General features: G+C 40.2%; 1 protein-coding gene across 10 annotated transcripts in view; it reads left to right on the plus strand.

Annotated features, from left to right (window-relative positions):
* AKAP9 (A-kinase anchoring protein 9) overlaps positions 1-22,208 on the plus strand; it is a 165,948-nt gene extending 143,740 nt beyond the window's left edge. For 5 of the 10 annotated variants that reach the window (XM_061413402.1, XM_061413397.1, XM_061413399.1 and 2 more), the window contains 13 exons: positions 2,399-2,543; positions 7,684-7,903; positions 9,036-9,186; positions 10,543-11,211; positions 11,426-11,631; positions 11,934-12,039; positions 13,520-13,702; positions 14,950-15,150; positions 15,986-16,218; positions 18,036-18,121; positions 19,449-19,599; positions 20,425-20,564; positions 21,666-22,208. In XM_061413402.1, the coding sequence (XP_061269386.1) occupies positions 2,399-2,543; positions 7,684-7,903; positions 9,036-9,186; positions 10,543-11,211; positions 11,426-11,631; positions 11,934-12,039; positions 13,520-13,702; positions 14,950-15,150; positions 15,986-16,218; positions 18,036-18,121; positions 19,449-19,599; positions 20,425-20,564; positions 21,666-21,700 (2,526 nt within the window). In that variant the 3' untranslated portion in view covers positions 21,701-22,208. The remainder of the gene's footprint in view (positions 1-2,398; positions 2,544-7,683; positions 7,904-9,035; positions 9,187-10,542; positions 11,212-11,425; positions 11,632-11,933; positions 12,040-13,519; positions 13,703-14,949; positions 15,151-15,985; positions 16,219-18,035; positions 18,122-19,448; positions 19,600-20,424; positions 20,565-21,665) is intronic. The other 5 variants (XM_061413403.1, XM_061413398.1, XM_061413400.1 and 2 more) reach the window with 1 other exon arrangement.
* Positions 22,209-22,379: the final 171 nt, after the last annotated feature.

Raw genomic sequence — 22,379 nt, forward strand, 5'->3', positions numbered from 1 at the left:
ATGAGTTATTTATTAGTTTTAGAGTAAGTCTTAAGGTTAAAATTTTAACAGGAGCCACTAAGAATATTTAGGATAAAAAGTATTACTACAGATATTTTCTCTTATGTTAGACAATAAGCAGGACTAAAAATTAATGAGTTAATCATCCAATTTGGGAAGTTAGAAAAAGAGTAACAAAATAAGTCTAAAGAAAACAGAAAGAATAAAATACCCTCAGTTCTCTTCATTTGCAGCAGTAAGACTGGTAAAGCTGTTGTGAATACCGAGCCATTGCCAGCAGGGAAAGCCTGTGAGTCCCTGGCGGTGACATTTTTGTCAAGCAGTCAATGTGTAATCTTGTTTTATGTGCATTTCTGTTTAAAGACACCCTGTTGATTATGTATTGTTGAATCTTTAACATTGAACTCATGGCCAGCTGCACTGTAACTTAAACAAAACTTTTCTAACACATGCATCTTCTCTGTCATGTGTCTTTCAGCCCTGTTGTGCTTAGGCATACTGGACAGTACTTCATGTCTGTGTTTGGGAACCATTTTAAACAGCAAAATCATCAGTAAAAAGCACAAATGTACCCAAAATATGGCACTAAAAGGATGACAGAAAGGACACTTGTTTACAGCATAAGAAATAAAAAGATGGCAAAATATCACCTTGCTCGATTTCCACTAGAAACATGTGAATGTGGCAGTTTTAATTTCTTGCCGCTCTATGCACATGTTTGAGAATGACTATTAAGAGCATCACAAGTATTGAATTTAGGGTCACAGATAAATTTTCATGAGTAGACATTCTTAAATATTTAATCCACAAATAGGCCCAACTGTAATAAAGAGAAAAGAAATTAATGAAATGGATACACTGGTACAGTAGAGAGGATGAAAAGCTAAAAGTTGACTCTGAAAGGTAAATAAAATAGAGGCTTTTCTGGAGACTAAGTTAAGGAAAATGGTAAAACACCCTTTAAATTTTGGCCACAACATGAGGCTTGTGGGATTTTAGTTCTCCCACCAGGGATCAAGGGGCTTCCCCAGTGGCTGAGCAGGTAAAGAACCCTGCAGTACAGGAGACACAGGAGACGTGGGTTTGATCCCTGCATTGGAAAGACACCCCCTGGAGAAGGAAACCACAACTCACTGTACTAGTCTCGTCTGAAAAATCCCATGGACAGAGGAGACAGGTGGGCTACAGTCCAGAGGGTCTCAGAGAGTCAGCTAGACACAACTGAGCGACTAAGCGCACAGGCAGGCATGCCACGGATGGAACCGGCACCTCTGCAGTGGAGTGCAGAGTCTTCAGCGTGGGACACCAGCAAAGTCCCAAATGTGTTGATGTATGGCAGAACCAATACAATATTGTAAAGTAATTAGCCGCCAATTAAAATAAATAAATTTATATTTTTAAAAAGAGGAAAGTCCCAAATGTAATTTTAAAAATAATTATTTACAGTAGCATCAAATGGACAAATTCCTAAAAGTATACGTACTACTAAAACTGATGAAAAAGTAGAAAATCTGAGTAGACGTATAACAAAGAGTAAAATTCGTAGTTTTAAAACTTTTCACAAAGTAGGGCTCAGGATTAGATGGCTTCACGAGTGAATTCTCCCAAATGTTGAAAGACATAATACTAGTTCTTCACAAATTCTGGCAAAATAAAGAAGGAAACACTCGCCAGCTCATTCCATGAGGCCAGTATTGCTCTAACTCTAAAACCAGACAGAAATATCACAAGAAAAGAAATCTACAAACCAAATACCTAATGAGAATAGAACAGTCAGTGGGAAAATGGGCAGGTGTTAAAATATGTGCTCATGAAAGAAATAAAAGAGTATCCAATAAATATATGAAAAGATGCTCAAATAAAATGTGCTATATTATTCATAGCAGGCAATACTACATGACACTGAAATGAGTGTGAAGTAGAGCCAGGATGGTTCACCAATGTATCCAGTGAAAAAAGCAAACATGAATACAGTATGATGCCATTTATATGAACTTTTGAAACACGTAAAACAGAACTGTGTATATTTTAGGGGCGTGTGTGTATGTAGTGTATTACACAGAGTGCATGAGAGTAGCACCAGACTTAGAACCTAGTTGTTTCTTGAGCAGATGGTGCAGAGGACCGTGTGTTCACGGAGTTGTGCCCGAGGGACTTCAGCTGTGTAGGGGCTATTTCTTGGGCTAAGTATATGCGTGTTTATTATATTACTCATTATATTTTATCGTGTGTTTAAAGATTTTTGAAATAAACGCAAAGACTAATAATCTGTAAAGTAAATCCTAATGATCAGGAAGAGAAAATTAGTAACTTTTCCCAAAATTTTAGCATGTCATACTTCTTCAGACTTCCTGGTTTGTTATTGTCTTTACAACCCTCTTGACTTTTTCTTTTACAGGGTATTGAATATCAAGCAGCTATGGAATGCCTCCAAAAAGCAGACAGAAGGAGTTTGTTAGCTGAAATTCAAGCACTGCATTCTCAAATGAGTATTAAGAAAACGACTCTGAAAAGAGAGCAAGAAATTGATCAGCCAAGCCAAGGTATGCTATAGGACAGGCTCATATGGTGACATAAATGGGTGAAAGAAACTGTTTCATTTTGTTTCTCTTGTTATTATTCAGTTAAAACACATTTCTTCTTTGTCACATTTTTTCCTCATTCTCCTATCAGTATGTTAATCTGCATTAATTACTCTAGGGATTAAAGAGGTCTCCAGTTTGTTTTAAGATATGTGTATAAAAGATATATACACACACATGTATAATACTAAAAATATTTTTTAGAATTGAAATATATTTGTTTACATAGGGTTTTCTAGCCAGGCAAAAACTCATACTCAGCTTTGGGAATGAGATAAAAAATGCTCAGTTATGCTATGCCATCTAAGCTTATTGCTCCATCTTAAAAAAAAAAAAAAAGCGATAGTTCTTGAAATTGGGAGGAGGTGGTGGTGGTGAATGCTAGTGGTAAAGAATCTGACTGCCAGTGCAGCAGACTTAAGAGACTCAGGTTCAATCCCTGGGTCAGGAAGATCCCCTGGAGGAGGGCATGGCAACCCACTCCAGTATTCTTGCCTGGAGAATCCCATTGACAGCGGAGCCTGGAGGGCTACAGTTCATGAGGTCGCAAAGAGTCAGACATGATTTAAGTGACTTGGCACGTACGGCAGTGGTGGAAGTAAGGGGGTTATTGCTCAGTCGCAAGAGAAAAAATGCTGTGTGCGCCAAACAGGCTGGTAAGGACGTGCTTTAAAATAGCACAGGACTTTGCATTTATCTCCTATGGCTGAGTAAAAGTTCCCTAGTCGTGTCCAACTCTGTACCCCACGGACTGTGGCCCACCAGGCTCCTCTATTCTTGGGATTCTCCAGGCAAGAACACGTATGAAGTGGGTAACCGTTCCCTTCTCCAGGGGATCCTCCCAACCCAGGGATCAAACCCAAGTCTTCCACATTGCAGGCGGATTCTGTATCGTCTGAGCCAACAGGAAAGCCCTTTATCTTCTACAGAAGTTGAAATTGACTTCAGCTAGCTATGTGTGGAGAGAGAATGATGGTAACTCTTACAGAATACTTCAGTCCAAGAGACAGCAATTTTCTGACATATAAACAGATTGTTGTTATTTAGTTGCTGTCCAACTCTTTTGCGACCGCATATGCTATAACTCATCAGGCTCCTCTGTCCATGGGATTTTCCAGACAAGAATATTGGGGTGGGTTGCCATTTCCTTCTCCAGGGGATTTTCCCGACCCAGGGATCAAACCCACATCTCCTGCATTGGCACGCAGATTCTTTACCACTGAATCACCTGAGAAGCCCATATAAACAGATATATTTAATTTTAATTTAAAATGAGCAGGCATTGCCTTGATCAGGTTGTTTAGTTATTAAGCTCATTATCTTTCTTCGTTTTGAAGCTTTGTGTGAGGATAACCTAAAAGAAAAAGAACTCCTCAATGGAAATAACCATTTCTTTTTTAATACCTTTTTTGTATTTTTAAACTATAACATATATATAGAAAATTACAAAATGCAGAAATATACAATATAAACACTATGAAATGAGTTCCTGTGGAAACCTCACCCGTATCAAGTGTTCCAGAAGTCTGCTTCTGCTACTCTGTAGTGATATAGAACACATGTTCCTCTGTGGTACTCTAGAGGTAACCATTATCCTGAGTTTTTAACTGCCTTTTTACATATTCCTAAACCATGTAAGTTTAAAGTATTTCCTGCTCTTACACTTTATCACTCTGATAAATTTTTGTGTCTTATCTCTTTCACCTCTCTATGACATTCTTCTGCGTTACATTTATCTCTAGTTCATTTTTGTTACTATATAGAATTCCCTTGTGTGACTACTTCACAGTTTATATAAATTTATATATTCATTCTGTGGTTAAACATTGAGGTTATTTCTACTTTCTGGCTGTTAAATTCAGTACTGTTCTGCACATGGTTATGCCATGTTTCTGATGCATTCTTGCATGAGTCTTCTGGATACGTATATTGCTAGGTCATAAAATGTATATTTTCAGATTTATTAGATAATGCCCGACTCTTTACCAACACGGTCATATCAGTTTGTGCACTTTCTAGCAGTATAGCTCTAGAAAGTTCTGTTGCTTCACATTTTTGCCAAAAGTTGATGATGTCAGCCCTTGATCGCCCGTCTAGTGGGTATGCAGTGGATTGCTATTATGGTTTTAATTTACATTTCTCTAAGTTTGTCATATGATTATTGGCTAGCTGGATTTGTGCTATTGTGATATGCTTGTTCAGATCTTTTCTTCACTTTTCAAGAGGAGTATCTGTTCATTAGAGCTGATTTCTCTCAAAATCATTAGAAATTAAAGTGAGATCTGAATTTTCATCATGTGTAGAAAGGATACATCTTTGTTTTCATTTTGGTTTAATATAAAGGTAGAAACACCCATCAGATCAGATCAGATCAGATCAGTGGCTCAGTCGTGTCTGACCCTTCGCAACCCCATGAATCGCAGCACGCCAGGCCTCCCTGTCCATCACCAACTCCCGGAGTTCACTCAGACTCACGTCCATCGAGTCAGTGATGCCATCCAGCCATCTCATCCTCTGTCGTCCCCTTCTCCTTCTGCCCCCAATCCCCCCCAGCATCAGAGTCTTTTCCAGTGAGTCAACTCTTCGCATGAGGTGGCCAAAGTACTGGAGTTTCAGCTTTAGTATCATTCCTTCCAAAGAAATCCCAGGGCCGATCTTCAGAATGGATTGGTTGGATCTCCTTGCAGTCCCAGGGACTCTCAAGAGTCTTCTCCAACACCACAGTTCAAAAGCATCAACTCTTCGGCGCTCAGCCTTCTTCACAGTCCAACTCTCACATCCATACATGACCACAGGAAAAACCATAGCCTTGACTAGACGAACCTTTGTTGGCAAAGTAATGTCTCTGCTTTTGAATATGCTATCTAGGTTGGTCATAACTTTCCTTCCAAGGAGTAAGCATCTTTTAATTTCATGGCTGCAGTCACAATCTGCAGTGATTTTGGAGCCCCCAGAAATAAAGTCTGACACTGTTTCCACTCTTTCCCCATCTATTTCCCATGAAGTGGTAGGACCAGATGCCATGATCTTCGTTTTCTGAATGTTGAGCTTTAAGCCAACTTTTCCACTCTCCACTTTCACTTTCATCAAGAGGCTTTTTAGTTCCTCTTCACTTTCTGCCATAAGGGTGGTGTCATCTGCATATCTGAGGCTATTGATATTTCTCCCGGCAATCTTGATTCCAGTTTGTGTTTCTTCCAGTCCAGCGTTTCTCATGATGTACTCTGCATATAAGTTTAATAAACAGGGTGACAATATACAGCCTTGATGTACTCCTTTTCCTATTTGGAACCAGTCTGTTGTTCCATGTCCAGTTCTAACTGTTGCTTCCTGACCTGCATACACATTTCTCAAGAAGCAGATCAGGTGTTCTGATATTCCCATCTCTTTCAGAATTTTCCACAGTTTATTGTGATCCACACAGTCAAAGGCTTTGGCATAGTCAATAAAGCAGAAATAGATGTTTTTCTGGAACTCTCTTGCTTTTTTCCATGATCCAGCGGATGTTGGCAATTTGATCTCTGGTTCCTCTGCCTTTTCTAAAACCAGCTTGAACATCAGGAAGTTCACGGTTCACATATTGCTGAAGCCTGGCTTGGAGAATTTTGAGCATTACTTTACTAGTGTGTGAGATGAGTGCGGTTGTGCGGTAGTTTGAGCATTCTTTGGCATTGCCTTTGCCTATTTTGAAATTTATATCAGTCTCATATTTGTCATCGAAAAGCTGAAGAATTTAAATATCTTAAAATATTTTAGATAAAATAGGTGTAGTAAGGCCGCAAATTAAATATATTCCTTATGTTTAGACATAGGATTAATTGAAGATTATTTTTAGAGAATTTATTGCTATTACTTCATTTAAATAAATAGAACCCCGTTGAAAGCTTAGTTACTATCACATATATACATATTTATATATATAAATCCTGAGACTCTACTCCCTAAGAAATAGTTTCAAAAGCTTAAATAACATGAATAGTCTAAAGTCAATGTTAATCCTATCTCCTGACACCAGTAATATGACTTCTAATAGGAACTGATGAGCTTCAAGTTAAAAATACACTTACGGTAGGGCTTCCCCTGTGGCTCAGCGGTAAGAAATCTGCCTGCCAGTACAGGGAACGCAGGTTTGATACCTGGTCCAGGAAGATCCCACGTGCCTCAGAGCAGCTAAGCCTGTGTGCTCTGGAAACTGGGAGCACAGTGACTGAAGCCCCCGAGCCTAGAGACCGTGCTCTGCAACAAGAGAAACCACAGCAATGAGAAACCTGAGCACCACACCCAGAGAAAAGGGCTGCACAGCAACAGAGACCCAGCACAGCCAAAATACATAAAAATACATTTATGGTAGAGCAGAGAAGCAAAAAACAGAGTAAAAATCACCCTGGAATCTCCTAAATCCTAAAATAAATGACTGTTAACACCCAGGAAATATGTCTTCAGACCTTTTCGTTGTGTATATGTACATAAGTTTATATTTTTTATAAAGATGGATCCTGATAAATATTTCATGACCTTTTTTTTCACTTGGAGATTTAAATATTTTATTTTGTTTTCTTGCAATACACATGTAGCAAGGATTTGGTCTGTTTTTAAAGACAAAACCATGATCCAGATTGGCCTTTGGACTTCCCCCTTCTGTTATAATGAAGTTCCTAGGGACTTCTGTGGAGGAGGGCTGAACAAAGCCAGCAGGCGTTGCTGATTATTGTAATCGGAATCACCAGTACTTTGGCTGTCAGAAACTTGGAATTTTTTTGTGTGAGCTATCGAAATTCTTAATGAACAGATACAAGTTCCTATTTATGGTATTAAGGGAACTTTTTTTGTTTATTTCAAGTCTTATATCCAGTAATGAATTCTGTTAAACTTTTATCATCCTTATATGTTCATAGTTCTGAAATCTTGAGGATTTAGCACTATGAGGAAAATCTACATATTCATCTATTTATATAAATTGCTAACTTCACAGGCTGTAATCATTCCACATTTGCTTTGTAGTAATCTCCTAAGTAACACGTCTGTTATTGTCAACAGAATATTTATAAACAAAGTACCAGTTGCTGGATCGTATTCTAAATACTAACATTTTTTCATGTAGAACCCTTCGACTATAATATGCAGCAGAAGCAGTCTCAAATGCTAGAGGTGCAGGTGGAGCTCGGCAGCGTGAAAGACAGAGCAACAGAGCTGCAGGAACAACTGAGCTCTGAGAAAATGGTGGTTTCCGAACTGAAAAGTGAGCTTGCACGGACTAAACTCGAACTAGAAGCAACACTGAAGGCCCAGCATAAGCACCTCAAGGAATTAGAGGCATTCAGGTGTGCCACACTGCTTGACTGTAAACCTGTACTAGTGAAAAGTGAAGTCGCTCAGTCGTGTCCGACTCTCTGCGACCCCATGGACTATAGCCGACTAGGCTCCTCTGTCCGTGGAATTTCCCAGGCAAGAGTACCGGAGTGGGTTGCCATTTCCTTCTCCAGGGGATCTTCCCAACCCCGGGATCGAACCCAGGTCTCCTGCATTGCAGGCAGATGCTTTACCATCTGAGCCACGAGGGAAGCCATTAAAGTGAAGGACTTCATTATTACTGAAGGACTTGGAATAATTTTGTCACAGACACTGTGCAGATCTTACAAAAATATGACATTATATATGATGTTTAAATAACATGAAGCTGTTATTTATACAAAAAACTACAGCGGAAAGGAAACACTAAAGATTTTTCTAAATGATAAACTGAGGATTAGGTATTGGCATATTCTCTCCATGGCTTCAGTTCTGTTTGAGACTGTTGTTGGTTGTTGTATAAGACACATAAATTTGTTGTATAAGATACATAAATTTGACCTTCATTTTACCATCAAGTAATGTGAAATGATATTTATGATCTCAATGGAATTCATGGTCTAGTTAGGTAAAATATGCAAAATTTTAGAAAGGTAATGCTTTTAAAAAGGATAAATTTGTTGATGTAAATACTGTGATATTCTGCTTGCCACGGGCACATTATAAGTATAGTCATTATTTTGAACATTTTCACACACACACACAAATGATTATTACGTTCAGTAAAAGTTAATGGAAATCCTTATTCTATTCCAAACATTAAATTGTTTACGATGGTAAATAATAATTAATAGTTGTATTACTAGAAACAGTTAATTGGAAGTGAACCACAGTGAAAAATCTTGAATCTTGATATGGTATATATTTTTCTATTAGTTTATAATGTGGAGAAGGCAATGGCACCCCACTCCAGTACCCTTGCCTGGAAAATCCCATGGGCGGAGGGGCCTGGTGGGCATAGTCCACAGGGCCGCACAGAATCCGACACGACCGAGCGACTTCACTTCACTTACAGTATGCCACCACATTTCCGTGGATGCTGTTCTCTCTCAATAGATACTTGGTCAGAGTAGTTTTATGACAGTTCATTTGTCTCTGATTTAGGTTGGAAGTTAAAGATAAAACAGAGGAAGTTCATTTGCTTAATGACACGTTAGCCAGTGAACAGAAGAAATCCAGAGAGCTCCAGTGGGCTTTAGAGAAAGAGAAAGCCAAGCAGGGACGCAGTGAAGAACGGGACAAAGAAGAACTTGAGGTACTGTTTTCTTTATCTTTAAATGTCTGTGGAAGAATCCGCAGTGATAGAAGAGAAACGTTCCTCTTCCTGCGGTGTCTGCCTTACACTCTTCATCAGGTGGAATAAATTGTTCACTATGTGTTGAATATTCTTACGGTGTTATCTAAAGTATTAGTAGAAATTGCTAATGGTATGATCCTTTTTTTCTTCTGCATGCAAGGATGCATAGAGACTCTTCTGCTACAGCATGTGTTTTAGGAATTTGAATTCGCGTATATACAATTTGATAAACACGGCAGTTGTATCTTTTTAGCCCAGAAGTGGTTTCAGTTCCTGTTTCTCCTAGGAAAGGAGAGCAGTGGTGCTTTTCTGGTAGCAAGAGCCCTTGCTACTGTATGTTATGAAAACTTACAGTGAGGCCCTTGATGCTGGGCTCACTCCCAGAGAGGCACACCCCAGCCTCGCACAGCTCACAGCAGGTCATACTACATGCAGTGCCATTTGCAGAGTTCTCCTTGAGCCCTTCTGTCTGTGTAAGCCCAGTACTTGCTAGCTCTGTGCTAAAAAAAACTATGCAGCCAGAATTGCTCTGTGCGCAGTGACTCAGTTAAACTGTTCACGAGCCCATCGGCTATAGCCTGCCAGGCTCATCTGTCCGTGTGATTTCCCTGGGAAGAATACTGGAGTGCGTTGCCATTTCCTACTCCAGGGATCTTCTGACCCAGGAATCAGACCCACGTCTCTTGTGTCTCCTGCATTGGCAGGCAGATCCTTTACCACTAGTGCCACCTGGGAAGCCCAACCAGAATTTCTACCCTGCTACATTTGGGTTTTGTTTTTTTTTCTAAGGTCCACCATGGTAGCCACTAGGCATTGTGAGCTTTCTGCCTAGCAAGGACATGTTATTTCTTCAGTTATCAATATTTTTTATCATCACAGATGTTTATAGATTTTGAGTAGTTTGTCCCCCTGCCTTCTCCATAAGCCCAATTATTTTAAGTTATGTAGTAATATATGGGAAAATTCAAGGAGTTTCAGGAACTCCCATCACATTATATGATAAATACTTTTATTTTTAAAGATTATTAATCTGCTGAATATTCCTTAAGTAGATATGATTAATGTTGGGAGAGAAAGTGTTATTTAGCTTAACTCTCTTTTGCTGATATTCTTTGATGAACATCAACTGGCTGCCCAAATAATTTTACACTCTAACTACTGAAAATATAAGTTAGCAAAATGGTCATCAGTTCTTTTACCAAATACTACCAACTTAGTATTAATAAAAGCACAATGGGCACAATTGTATACTTATGAATTATTTTTGCCAATATTAACATGAACAAATTCTCAAATTCAACTTTCTCCTACAAGGATCTGAAGTTTTCACTTGAGGGTCAGAAACAAAGAAATATCCAACTGAGTCAACTTTTGGAACAACAGAAACAGCAACTGAATGAATCACATCAGAAGATAGAATCACAAAGAGCGCTGCACGAGGCCCAGCTAGCTGAAGAACGAGGCCGCAACCTGGAGCTCCAGGTACTTCTTGAATCTGAGAAGGTTCGGATTCGGGAAATGACTAGTACCCTGGATCGGGAGCGGGAGTTACACGCACAGCTGCAGAGCAGCGATGATAGTGGGCAGCCCCGGCCATCCTTACCCTCAGAGGACCTCCTTAAAGAGCTTCAAAAACAGCTAGAGGAGAAACACAGTCGTATCGTAGAACTGTTAAATGAGACTGAGAAATATAAACTGGATTCTTTGCAAACAAGACAGCAAATGGAAAAGGATAGGCAGGTTCACAGAAAGACACTGCAGACAGAACAGGAGGCCAACACAGAGGGACAAAAGAAAATGCACGAGCTTCAGTCCAAGGTGGAAGATCTTCAGCGCCAGCTGGAAGAGAAAAGGCAGCAAGTTTATAAGCTAGACCTGGAAGGAAAACGACTGCAAGGAATTATGCAGGAATTCCAGAAGCAAGAACTAGAACGAGAAGAAGAACGAGAAAGTAGAAGAATTCTGTATCAGAATCTTAATGAGGTAAATTGACATTTTGTTTTAAAATATCTTTTAGAAGAATATTGCAGTCCTGTGATCATGTAATTTTGATACTGGATTAAATGATGTACAATCATTTAAAAATCTATAGAAGTTTATTTGGAATATAAACAGTAATTGTGTTCTCTTAAGAAAGAATGTGATGTGCTATTTGTGGTACGATTTTCGTTTTTCTTTTTCTGTCCAAAATTTCTAGCCAACCGCTTGGAGTTTAACCAATGATCGAACCAGAAATTGGGTTCTTCAGCAGAAAATGGGAGAGACAAAGGAATCAAGCTATCCTAAAATGATTGAAATGAACGGAGGAGGAACTGGCTATCATCATGAATTGGAAATAATCAGACAAAAACTTCAGTGTGTGGCTTCAAAACTACAACATCTAGCCCAGAAAGCCTCCAACAGGTTAGAATTTTCTGCCTAACTTTTAGAAATGGCATTCTTAGGCAGGCTGGGCAGTCTGTCCCTCACTAGTAGCTAGAGAAGTTTTAAAGTTAATGCATGTTTACATTAGAAGGTTATCTTTAACAGAACTCATATACCTGAAAACAATCCTCCTAACACCCTGACTCAGGCAAAGAGAACAATTAACGTAAAGGAGGAAAAAGAGGTGAAGTGGTGTCACCTGACCTGTAATGTTTGTGTTAGTAACACTGCTCCTTGAGTTGATACGTTTTGACTTTTTGCCCTTTTTTTCTTTTTTGAAGACTACAGTTTGAAACAGCAGATGATGAAGATTTTGTTTGGGTTCAGGAAAATATTGATAGAATTATTTTACAACTACAAAAATTAACTGGCCAGCCAGGAGAAGAGGTAAGACTTTTTAAAAACACTTTTTAAAGTATCGAGAGCAAAGCTATAGAAATTACATGAATCATTTGATACTGGCACTGCATTTTCTAAAAAAGTTTTATCGTTTCATTTATTTAAAATATTAGTAATGTTTGCCTTACCCCAACAGAAAATAGTGAAAGTTTGAGGGGAAGCAATATTATCATTATTGAAAAATTTTGCTGGCCTCTTACTTACATTATGAAGAGCTTCTCGCAGCAGGAGTCTGCCTTTACCCACACCGCTCGGTGGGACCACGCTCGTGATGCTGCCACTGTGCTCAGTTCACTCATGTGGCAAATCTGTTCAGTCCCTGTAGTTCTTGGCTTTTTTGTAACATTTGATACTTTTGACCTCTTCCATTTAAAATACCCTCTTTCCTTACCTTTTGTGTGAATATTCTCTCATTTCTTCCATTTCTTTTGTCATTTACCTTCAAGAGTTCCTCTTCTTCCTATGCTCGTCCATTGTTTTCCTCTTACTGTGAAAGCTCATTCATTCCCTAAACCTGAATTCTCAGTAGACTTAATTATTGAATAAATACTTATATTGGGCACCTACTACGTGCCAGGTACTGTACTGGGTTCTGAGGCTACGATGAAGAAATCTGATACAGATCCTGCCCTTATGTGGCTTATCTTCTTGTGGACTGTGGTTCTAGTCTAGACCTTTGTCCTGTGTTCCAGGTTGATATTTTCAGTTATTTATGCAACACCTTTCCTTAGGGAAACATACCCCACGGTGACATCTTTAGGAACCTCACAGGCATAGACCAGACTGAGCATCGTCTTCCTTTCTTCCTTCTGGCCCTGATCCCACATTTCTGGTCATGGTATCGCCCAGTGTACAGTTGAAAGTCAGCACAGATCACTTTGCTTTGCTCTTACGTGCACCCCCGGGCAGTCACTAGGGTCTGTGCCTTCTGGCTCCTAAATGTCTGTCCCTGTGCCTTCGGTCATTGCCTGCATTCAGGCCTTCAGCATTCCTCACCTAGACTGTGGGCAATAACTTCCTGATGTCGCAGCTTGGCGCCACAATCTTTCTTCTCTAATATACTTTACTTTGCAGAGTACTGTCAAAGGACTCTTTGTCACACATAAATTTGTTTATGGCATGCTCCAGCCTCAAGCCTTTCATTGCTCTTCACTACTACATTTAGGTCTGTCATCTGTGTAATGAAAGCAGGCTTTACGGTTAGCCTTAATAAGCATGTCTGTAACTTCTTAAAGGTAGCATACTCACTCAAGGTAGCATACTCACTCAAGCCTTGTGTCTTTGTACTTGCTGTTGTAATCACTTAACATGCCCTTCTTTCCTCCCTGGTGAAGTCCTGGTTATTACTTAAGACTCAGCACAAGCCATGGTTCTTCATGAAGTCTGTTGTTCTCAGTGAGTTCACATTTTATATGCATTATTCATAAACAGTTGTGCTCGTATGACCTTACGCTGTTTTGTCTTTTAGCCTACCTTAATGTCCCCAGGTACTTCTTGTGGCTCATTAACTGAAAGACTACTAAGACAAAACACTGAGCTGACGGGACATATCAGCCAACTGACTGAAGAAAAGAATGATTTAAGAAACATGATTATGAAGCTGGAGGAGCAAATCAGGTGGCATCGACAGGCAGGAACTGGCAGAGATTACGTACGTCTGTTTTTATCATGGCTGCATACTTAGCATCTGATGTGTAGTAGCATCATTAGAAAATTGGATGGGAACCGTAGTAGCTGTTTATTTATTGATTGATTGGGAATCTTTTCTGCCAGATTCTGGGTTTTGTATGTTCAGAATGTCTAATCCATACCCAGCCTTGCACATGAGAAAACTGAGGTCAGTAGTCAAACCAAGACACATTGATCTTCAAAGCCGAGTAACTCCCTACCTGTGGGCCAGTTGCAGACACATGTGAAGAAGTGTTCAAATGTGTGTTCTGCCTGTTCTTCTCGATAATTTATCACTCGTTGTGTTCACAACTCAAGTGAAAATGCTATTAAATTGTGGATTTCAGTCTTAATAAACTACTTCGGGAGTTTATTTACATTTTTCCCTTTTAAAAACTATAAAATAACTAAACTGTCAGCTCTGTTACCATCAGTATGAAGACAGGAAAGACCTGTAAGACTGGCTTTGTGGTCAGACACACGGTAACACATCCACACAGCTTCTGCAGAGACCCGCTTCCCTGTGTACATGCTGGCTTCCCCCCCTTTTCCAGTGCACTGCTTTTGGAACAGGCTCAGCAGTTGGACCCAGATGGTCCATTTTGAAAGTCTACCCCCAAAAAACAATGGAAAGAATTCCCTGGCAGTCCAGTGGTTAGGCCTCAGTGCTTTCACTGCCATGGCCCAGGTTCAGTGCCTGGTCAGGAAACTTAAGATCTCTCAAGCCCTATGGCGCAGCCAAAACAAAAGACTATCGACTTTTTTAGTTGAATGCTCTACTAATCTAAACTAACTAATCTAAACATGGGTCCGGGCTTTCATAGGGACTTTTAGTTGTAAAGTTAATCTCCTCAACAAGGCCATAAACTTAAAAGTTAATGTTGTCCTATTAGTCGCTCTGTCGAGTTCAACTCTTTGCCACCCCTTGGACTGTAGCCCTCCAAGCTCCTCTGTCCATGGGATTCTCCAGGCAAAAATACTGCAGTTGCCATTCCTGTCTCAGGGGATCTTCCTGACTCAGGGATTGAACCCAGATCTCCAGCATTGCAGGCATATTCTTTACCATCCGAGCCTCCTAATGTCAGTTGAGATTGGCTTTGAACTTCTCCATCTGAGGTTGGAAAGCTGAATACTACTCTATATCTCCCATAGGGATACCTTTAATAAGTTAAATTCAGACTTCAGAGACTTGTTCTTTAAAATCACATAAGTAGGCTCTGGCCTCTGCAGTCTTCTAGGTTTTCACTCAGTGGTGGCCCCAACATTGAAGCCATCATCACCTCAGAAAAAGAAGTCTGGAACAGAGAAAAACTGGCTCTCCAGAAATCCTTGAAGAGGGCAGAAGCTGAAGTGTACAAACTCAAAGCCGAGCTGAGGAACGAAGCTCTACTTCAGAATCTGAGCCCTGATTCCGAGCATGCTGCTATAAAGGTAGGAGACATCCTCCAGCTAACATACAACAGAGTCGGTCCTCTGCTCTTGCCTTATTTCATCTCTCACTAACCCTAATGGTCAGACTAAAGAATTTGAGGTCACACTGAGGTGGTTTCTCCGGGTGTCTCAGTCTGTCATGAATGAGGTCTCTAGCTAGTCACAAAAAAACTGTGGTAAAGCATGCCAGGATTGGAACCAGGTTAAGCTCACAGAGGTCACAGAAGCAGCCCCCTGAGCTCATGGTCCCCATTCCTACAGTCTCATCCCTAATAAACCAACAGAAAGTTAGCTTTTCAATTCCGTATAGAAGCTCTGCTACTGTCAATATTAGAGGATCATGCTCTGTAATGGTAAGCCCTCTAAATAGCGTCTCTTATGACTTATAATGAATACTGTATTAATAGTACAACTACCTTAAGCAGTTAACTTAAAATCCAAAAAAAGAAAACGTTCGTAATATTTATTCCAACTATGGCATGAATGTAAGTTTATGACTCGTAAAGAGATAGAAAATATTAACATTGAAAAAGTTAAATGTGATGATAATAAAAGTAGCTCTGTACTATTATACTCTATACTGTAAAAGCTTTATACTATTTTTGGCTAAGACAAAAATATTTGCGTTAACTATGATTAATAGGAGCTAAAATTCATTGACTAAATGGAAGTGGAAGTATCAAGGTCTAGCTTTACTTTCCACTTCGCTGGTAAAATAGGAAACAGCGATGAGGTACCAGCCGTTCTACTCCTGCTACTAAAAATAAAGTCTAGATTATCTTCCCCTGCAGAAGGGTTTGAATAATGTCTTTCTGTTTTTCTTCCCTTTAAACAGAGAATTTATGGCAAATACCTGAGGGCAGAAAGCTTTCGGAAAGCTCTCATTTATCAGAAGAAATACCTGCTCCTGTTACTGGGTGGGTTCCAGGAGTGTGAGGAGGCCACCCTGGCCCTGCTGGCCCGCATGGGGGGACAGCCGGCCTTCACAGACCTGGAGGTGATCACCAACCGACCAAAGGGCTTCACCAGGTTTCGGTCAGCCGTCAGAGTGTCCATGGCAATTTCCAGGTGAGGTACTCGAAAGAAAAGGCATTGAGTAGAATGCATTCTGAGAAACTGAGTTATTTTTAGTCCTCTCTCTCTGCTCTGCCTCCTGCACCCCGTAGTCATCCAGTAGGAGTCACTTGACGTCACTGAAACACGCCTCCCTCTGTGCAGGTTTTCATCCTCTAGTCAGGGAGGGGAACTTCACATCATACCGGACAGACCCTACGGAAAGGGCCCTCCCAGAGGCAGCCAGCCAGTGACTCAGCTGGAATATCCGGTCTGGGTGGTCCCTCTCTCTTTTTTTTTTTAATCTAAATAAGCCCATGAACTAGTTCAGACATATAAAGAAAAGAGATCATAAGGGAGAATGCTTTTTGAAAAGTTACCTCGGCTGACATAGCTTCGTTTTCTTCACTACTGCCACAGCCCCTCCAGCAGCCCAGCTGTAGAAATCCCTGGCCTGAGTGTGTGTTGGGCTCTGCTGGGGCGTTTGCTGCTCCTTTTTGGCCTTCCAAGCTAGGTACTGCCATGCTCACTCTGTATGTGGCTGAAATGGAGCCAGGAATCTGACTCCCTTGACGACACAGCCTCCTGCCGCCCTCTCACCTGGCTAGATGCACCCAGACACCTCGGTGCTTTGTCCTTGCTGCCCCTCCCTTTGCTTCCATAGGCGGCAGACAGTCTCAAAGGACATTTTTTTTTTTTAAGTACTGTCCAATCCCGTTGTATTCAGGTTACTCAAAAGTACCTCAGAAGGCCACAGAGGCAGAATAAGAGGTGGTATTAGTGTTTTTGTGTGCTGGAGACCATGTGCTATCTTTCAGCTCCTCACTGCCCTTCTCAGCTGGCCTCTGCACTGCCAGGGCCTTACAGCCTGCAGACTGTCTCCCAGATGGCTTTCTATCTGGTTCTGTCATTTCTCAGCACTGGTACAAGAATTAGAGGGTTGGAGAAAGCAAAGAGCTTTCCTTCCTTTCATTCCCTTCATCACCTGGTACAGCCTATCCAGGGTTAAGTGCTGGGAGGTTGCGTTGACAAAGAAAAAAGACTTAATCCTCACTCACTCTCTCCCGGGGCAGAGCAGTATGCACGGCCCTCCAGACAGTAAGTGAGAGGTCACAGGAGTTAGCTGTTCATCTCGGTTTCAAGGACTCGGGAAGGCTCCTTGAGAGCCAGTTACCATTGAAGGACTTCACACTGTCACAGTCTTCTTCTTCTCTTGTATGTCCGTTGTATTTTAACCGTCCTAAAAACCAAGCCTTGAAACTAGTTGAAATAAGAAATCAAAACTGGTGCTCCATGAGCTCTTGGGGCCAGAATGGGGCAGGCAGCGATTTGCTACAGCTGGGTTGTGACATAGCCACCCCCGTCCCTTTTGAAGCCAGCACTGTATTTCATCCCTGACTGCACGGCCTCACTCTTCTTGCTTCCCCACTCACTCTCACTGCCAAATTAAGGGTCTTTCTGTTCACTTTCCATCTCCTCTGCCCTTAGTCTCCATTCTTTCCTCCTCTTTTCATTTTTCCTTGCCCTTCCTTTGCCCATCCAGCTTCCCTTTTCTGTTACATTCGCTCTTCGTCTCTGTGTCCCATGCTCCTCTAAAGCCAGAACATGGTACTGGCAGCAGGAAACCTCTGCCTCATGGGAAAAGCCCTGCTCTGTTTCAGTTAGTTTTATCATAAACCACGGGACATTGGCATAATATTAGCCACGTGATTATGTTGAAATTTGATCTGCATTAATATTTAAATGTATGACTTGAATTCTGTAGAAAGTGTGTGTCTATACTCTTTACACTATAGATGTTCTGTGAAATTTTCCATTGGAATCTCTTTTAGAATGAAATTTTTGGTTCGACGGTGGCATCGAGTCACAAGTTCTGGTTCCATCAATATTAACAGGGATGGCTTTGGATTGAATCCAGGTGAAGTCAAAATAGAATTTTTTCTTACGTTGGTGATTTCTCTAAAATTACTGCATATATAATAACCTTCCAAATAATGTGTTCTGGGACCTGTGTTGTCCAAAGACAGAGCCCTGATAACTAACAAAGCTGAGGACCTTGCTGTTCTGAAGAGTAGTAAAAGAGCTGATTTTTATGGCACACTTGGTTCACACTAGCCCGACTTTTTTCCATGTGTTCTCACAATTCTGTGATGTAAGCACAATTACAGATGAAAAACTGAAGCACAGAAAGCTTTTGTCATTTGCAACAAATTACCCAGTAGGGGATGGTGGCCCTAGCTGTTGGCTCCAGAGCCCACTCTGTTCAACTGCATTTAAGGTTCTGGTTCGAGATAGGATTGCTCTTACTCTATAATGTGGAAGTTTCAATTTGAAGTTTTCACAATTTAGCAATATTAAACAGGTTTCTGGGTTTACCAATAGGTGATATAAAAGTTAAAATTCCTTCTCTCTATACTCAAACACTAGGGCTTCAGCATTTCAGGCAAAAGGAGGAGATGAGAAGCTGGGAAGCACACAGAGCTGTAGACACACAGCATAACTGACATGTACTGGTAGTAAACCACCTTTTCCTCTTCTGTGCAGAGATAGAAGAAATATATTTGGTACTGTTCTAAATGAAGTGTTTTTGAAACATGCATCCCGGTGGCTCAGTGGTAAAGAATTTCCCTACTAACGCAGGAGACGCGAGTTCAATCCCTGGGTCAGGAAGATCCCCGGGGACGGGAATGGCAACCCCCTCCATTATTCTTGCCTGGAGAATTCCATGGACAGAGGAGCCTGGAGGGCTACAGTCCATAGGGTCACAAAGAGTCAGACATGACTGAGCACACACACATAGATCCTTATACTGAAACAGCTGAAATTTGAACCATAATGAATTCTGTGTTGTAAGTTAGTATGTCTTGGTTCCAGTTTTTTCCAATGAAAGTCAGCAGAACAGAGTGATAAAAGGACTTAATATTAACAGCATTAACAGTTTAATATTGTTAATCCACATTGCCTTTTCTCTCATAACATACACACTCAGACACTTCTCAGAGTAAGAAAATATTTTCTTAGAGGTATAGTTCCAGATTATCAGAAATTCTAATATTCAAAGGTTAAAAAAATAAGCTATACTATTGTTTCTCTAGCAATTTCTCTTGCTATTTCTGTAGCAAGAATAATTGAAAATGATTATAAATAGGAGATAGTGTAGTATAGTGCAGTATAGTCAGTCTTTTGAACCTTATCTGTTTTGTAGAAATTTTTCAAGGGCTTGGTATTTTTCTTTTCTTTAAAAGGTACATTTTGGATTACTTTAGGTGCAGAAAAGACTGACACATTTTATCATTCTTCTGGCGGGCTGGAGCTTTATGGAGAACCAAGACATACTGCATACCGCTCAAGATCAGATCTGGACTATCCAAGGTCTCCTTTACCGTTTCAAAATAGGTAAGAGTTTGATAAAATCTATACCAGTGTTGTTATTGTGCAGTCACTAAGTCATGTCCAACTCTTTGTGACTTCATAGACTATAGCACACTAGGCTTCCCTGTCCTCCACTGTCTCCTGGAGTTTGCTCAAACTCATGTCCATTGAGTTGGTGATGCCAACCAACCATCTCGTCCTCTGCCACCCTCTTCTCCTCCTGCCCGCCCAATCTTTCTCAGCATCAGGGTCTTTTCCAGTGAGTCAGCTCTTTGCATCAGGTGGCCAAAGTATTGGTGCTTCAGCTTCAACATCAGTCCTTATACTAGCAACAGAGAATGAAGGACACTGTTGGGGCTTTGCAATGAAATAGCTAAACATGTCTTTAGTTATATATTGTTTACATAATCTAATGCCCAGAACCAAAAAGAGTTTTTGAATTTGTAGCTGGTTCCCAGGGGTAAAGGAAACAGCGTTGATCACGTGTTACTCAGTATATGCGCTGTGGCTAGACATTAAGAAGGCATTAACTAAAACTGCGGCTTTGGAATTGTGAAAAAAATCTCCGAAGTTTGCAGGACAAGATGCGTTTATACGTATGCAGCCTTCAGTGATGTTCTCGGCAGTAGCAGTTGTGCTGGGCATTCTTTTGATGACTTAGTGACTGCTTTGAATTTATTGACGAGTTTTTTCCTTAACACGTGGCAGACTCAGAGGTGGGTGGATACATATAGATTGGGGAGTATACACGTGTTCTGCCTTTTGAGGGCAGGGGTGGAGGCAGGCTCATGAGTTACTTGAATTGTTTCTGGATAATTTGGATTCATCTTCATATTTTTAATCTCATAGGTACCCAGGCCTTCCAGCTGATTTAAACCCTGGTTCCTTAGCATGTTCTCAGCTTCAGAATTATGATCCTGACAGAGCCCTGACAGATTATATCACTCGGCTGGAGGCACTGCAAAGACGACTTGGAACTGTACAGTCAGGTACCCTCAGCTTAACCAAGTATTGGCAGCACCACAGTGCTAGATAGACCTGGAAATCTTTCTCTTTTTGAAATTCTTTGACTTTCCTCATTATTAATCAAGTTTTCTAGTTCAGTGCATGAGTTATCAGCTACCCTTTAGGAATTTAATACAAAACAGGATTTATCACCCTGGATCCCACTCTTCCCCCCAAAAATCCCTGCTCGTCTCATTGAGAAGATTAGGTGAGATGCACGATGAGCACCGATGTGCAGATACTCTGAAGCTTCCAGAGACTGCTGGAGGACTTGTTCCAAAGCAATTGCTTCTGCGCATGCAGATAAGGCATAGGGAGGCGAGAGGAAGACACAGGTTCTGTAGTCACTTAGTGCGGCTATAATCTCTGTTCCGACCTTGTGCTTTTGTGTATGATCCGAGGAACCCATCCCGGTCCAAAGACTGTAAGGATGACCTTTTATTTCTCTTCAAAAACACACAAAAAATTTCATTCTTAGAAGTGGATTGTGAGAAAAACCTCTTTCCCTCTTTTCAGTTCATTCCTGATTCAAAGGTTTTAAATCACTTCAATTTAATGACCTTTAAGTCAACTTTCATACACACAGACACGCACATATTATATATATATATATATATAACTATTATTAGAGACCCTTTTTTCTGCTATTCCTACAAAATAGATAGGACTCATCACCAGTTGTTTTTAGTAGTTTCTCTCTTCATACAAGAAATTGTCTAACTCAAACAACTTGTTGCTATAGGAAACTTTTATTATCATAGCTGGACTTCGTTGGTCTGAGCATCTAAATTTCACAAGATTTTGAAGAGTGAAATGTTCTATAGAACATTCAGCCCTCAGGGCACTTTACAGAAAATCTTAATGTTAATCTCACTTAGCATGTTACGGAGACAGATACAGATGCTTTTGAATATATATATTCAAAATTTCCTTTTAAAAAAATCAAGTTTGAATAAAACTTCTTTAGGAGAAAACAAAGCATTTTTTCTTAATGATAGGGAATAATCTTCTGCCCATCATGAACTAGTTAGTCTAAGTCACAATCTGATCTGAAATCATTGAACTATCCTGTTCCTGTCTTATAGGTTCAACTCAGTTTCATGCTGGCATGAGAAGATAATCCTTTGAAACATCATGAATTGATTTTAAACAGATTTCCTTTTGTAAATCAATGGTTCTTTTGTGCTTTTGTATTGTGGATATTCAATGGGACCAATGCGAACACAGCTTATGATTGTATACAAAGCCCTTGCCAGCACACGAAAACTGGAATTTGTACATATAAGCACTGTGTATGTATTCATGCACAATAATCATTCAATTACATGTATATTTGTGGAATGCTAATTTAAATGATTAAATTATAAACATTGTGTTATTTATCTAATGGGTGAAAAGATTAAACTTTTGGCATTATGATACAGTTGAATGTGTAGCTTGAGGTGTCCTGCACTTTTCTTATAAGGCTACTGAAGTTACATGTTTCTGCCTAATATATTTGCTACTGGTGATGAAGACAGATAATATCACTTGTAGAGACCTATTTTTGTATAATGGTAGAAGTTTTGAATTTTATGGGGTATTTTGTCAAGTACTGAAATAAAAATGACTTCACCGTTTTAACTACACTGTATTTGAACCTTCTTCATTTTTTTATAATTAACATTTTATTACGTCTTTATTAAAATTATATTTACAGCACATGCTCACTTCTACAAATTATAATGTTCACAAGAGCTTAGGATGCAAAGCTAATGTTGCCCCGTCCTTCCTGCTCCAACCATAGACTCAAGGATAGT

This window comes from Bos javanicus, chromosome 4 (genome assembly GCF_032452875.1).
Source record: "Bos javanicus breed banteng chromosome 4, ARS-OSU_banteng_1.0, whole genome shotgun sequence".
Lineage (NCBI taxonomy): Eukaryota > Metazoa > Chordata > Mammalia > Artiodactyla > Bovidae > Bos > Bos javanicus.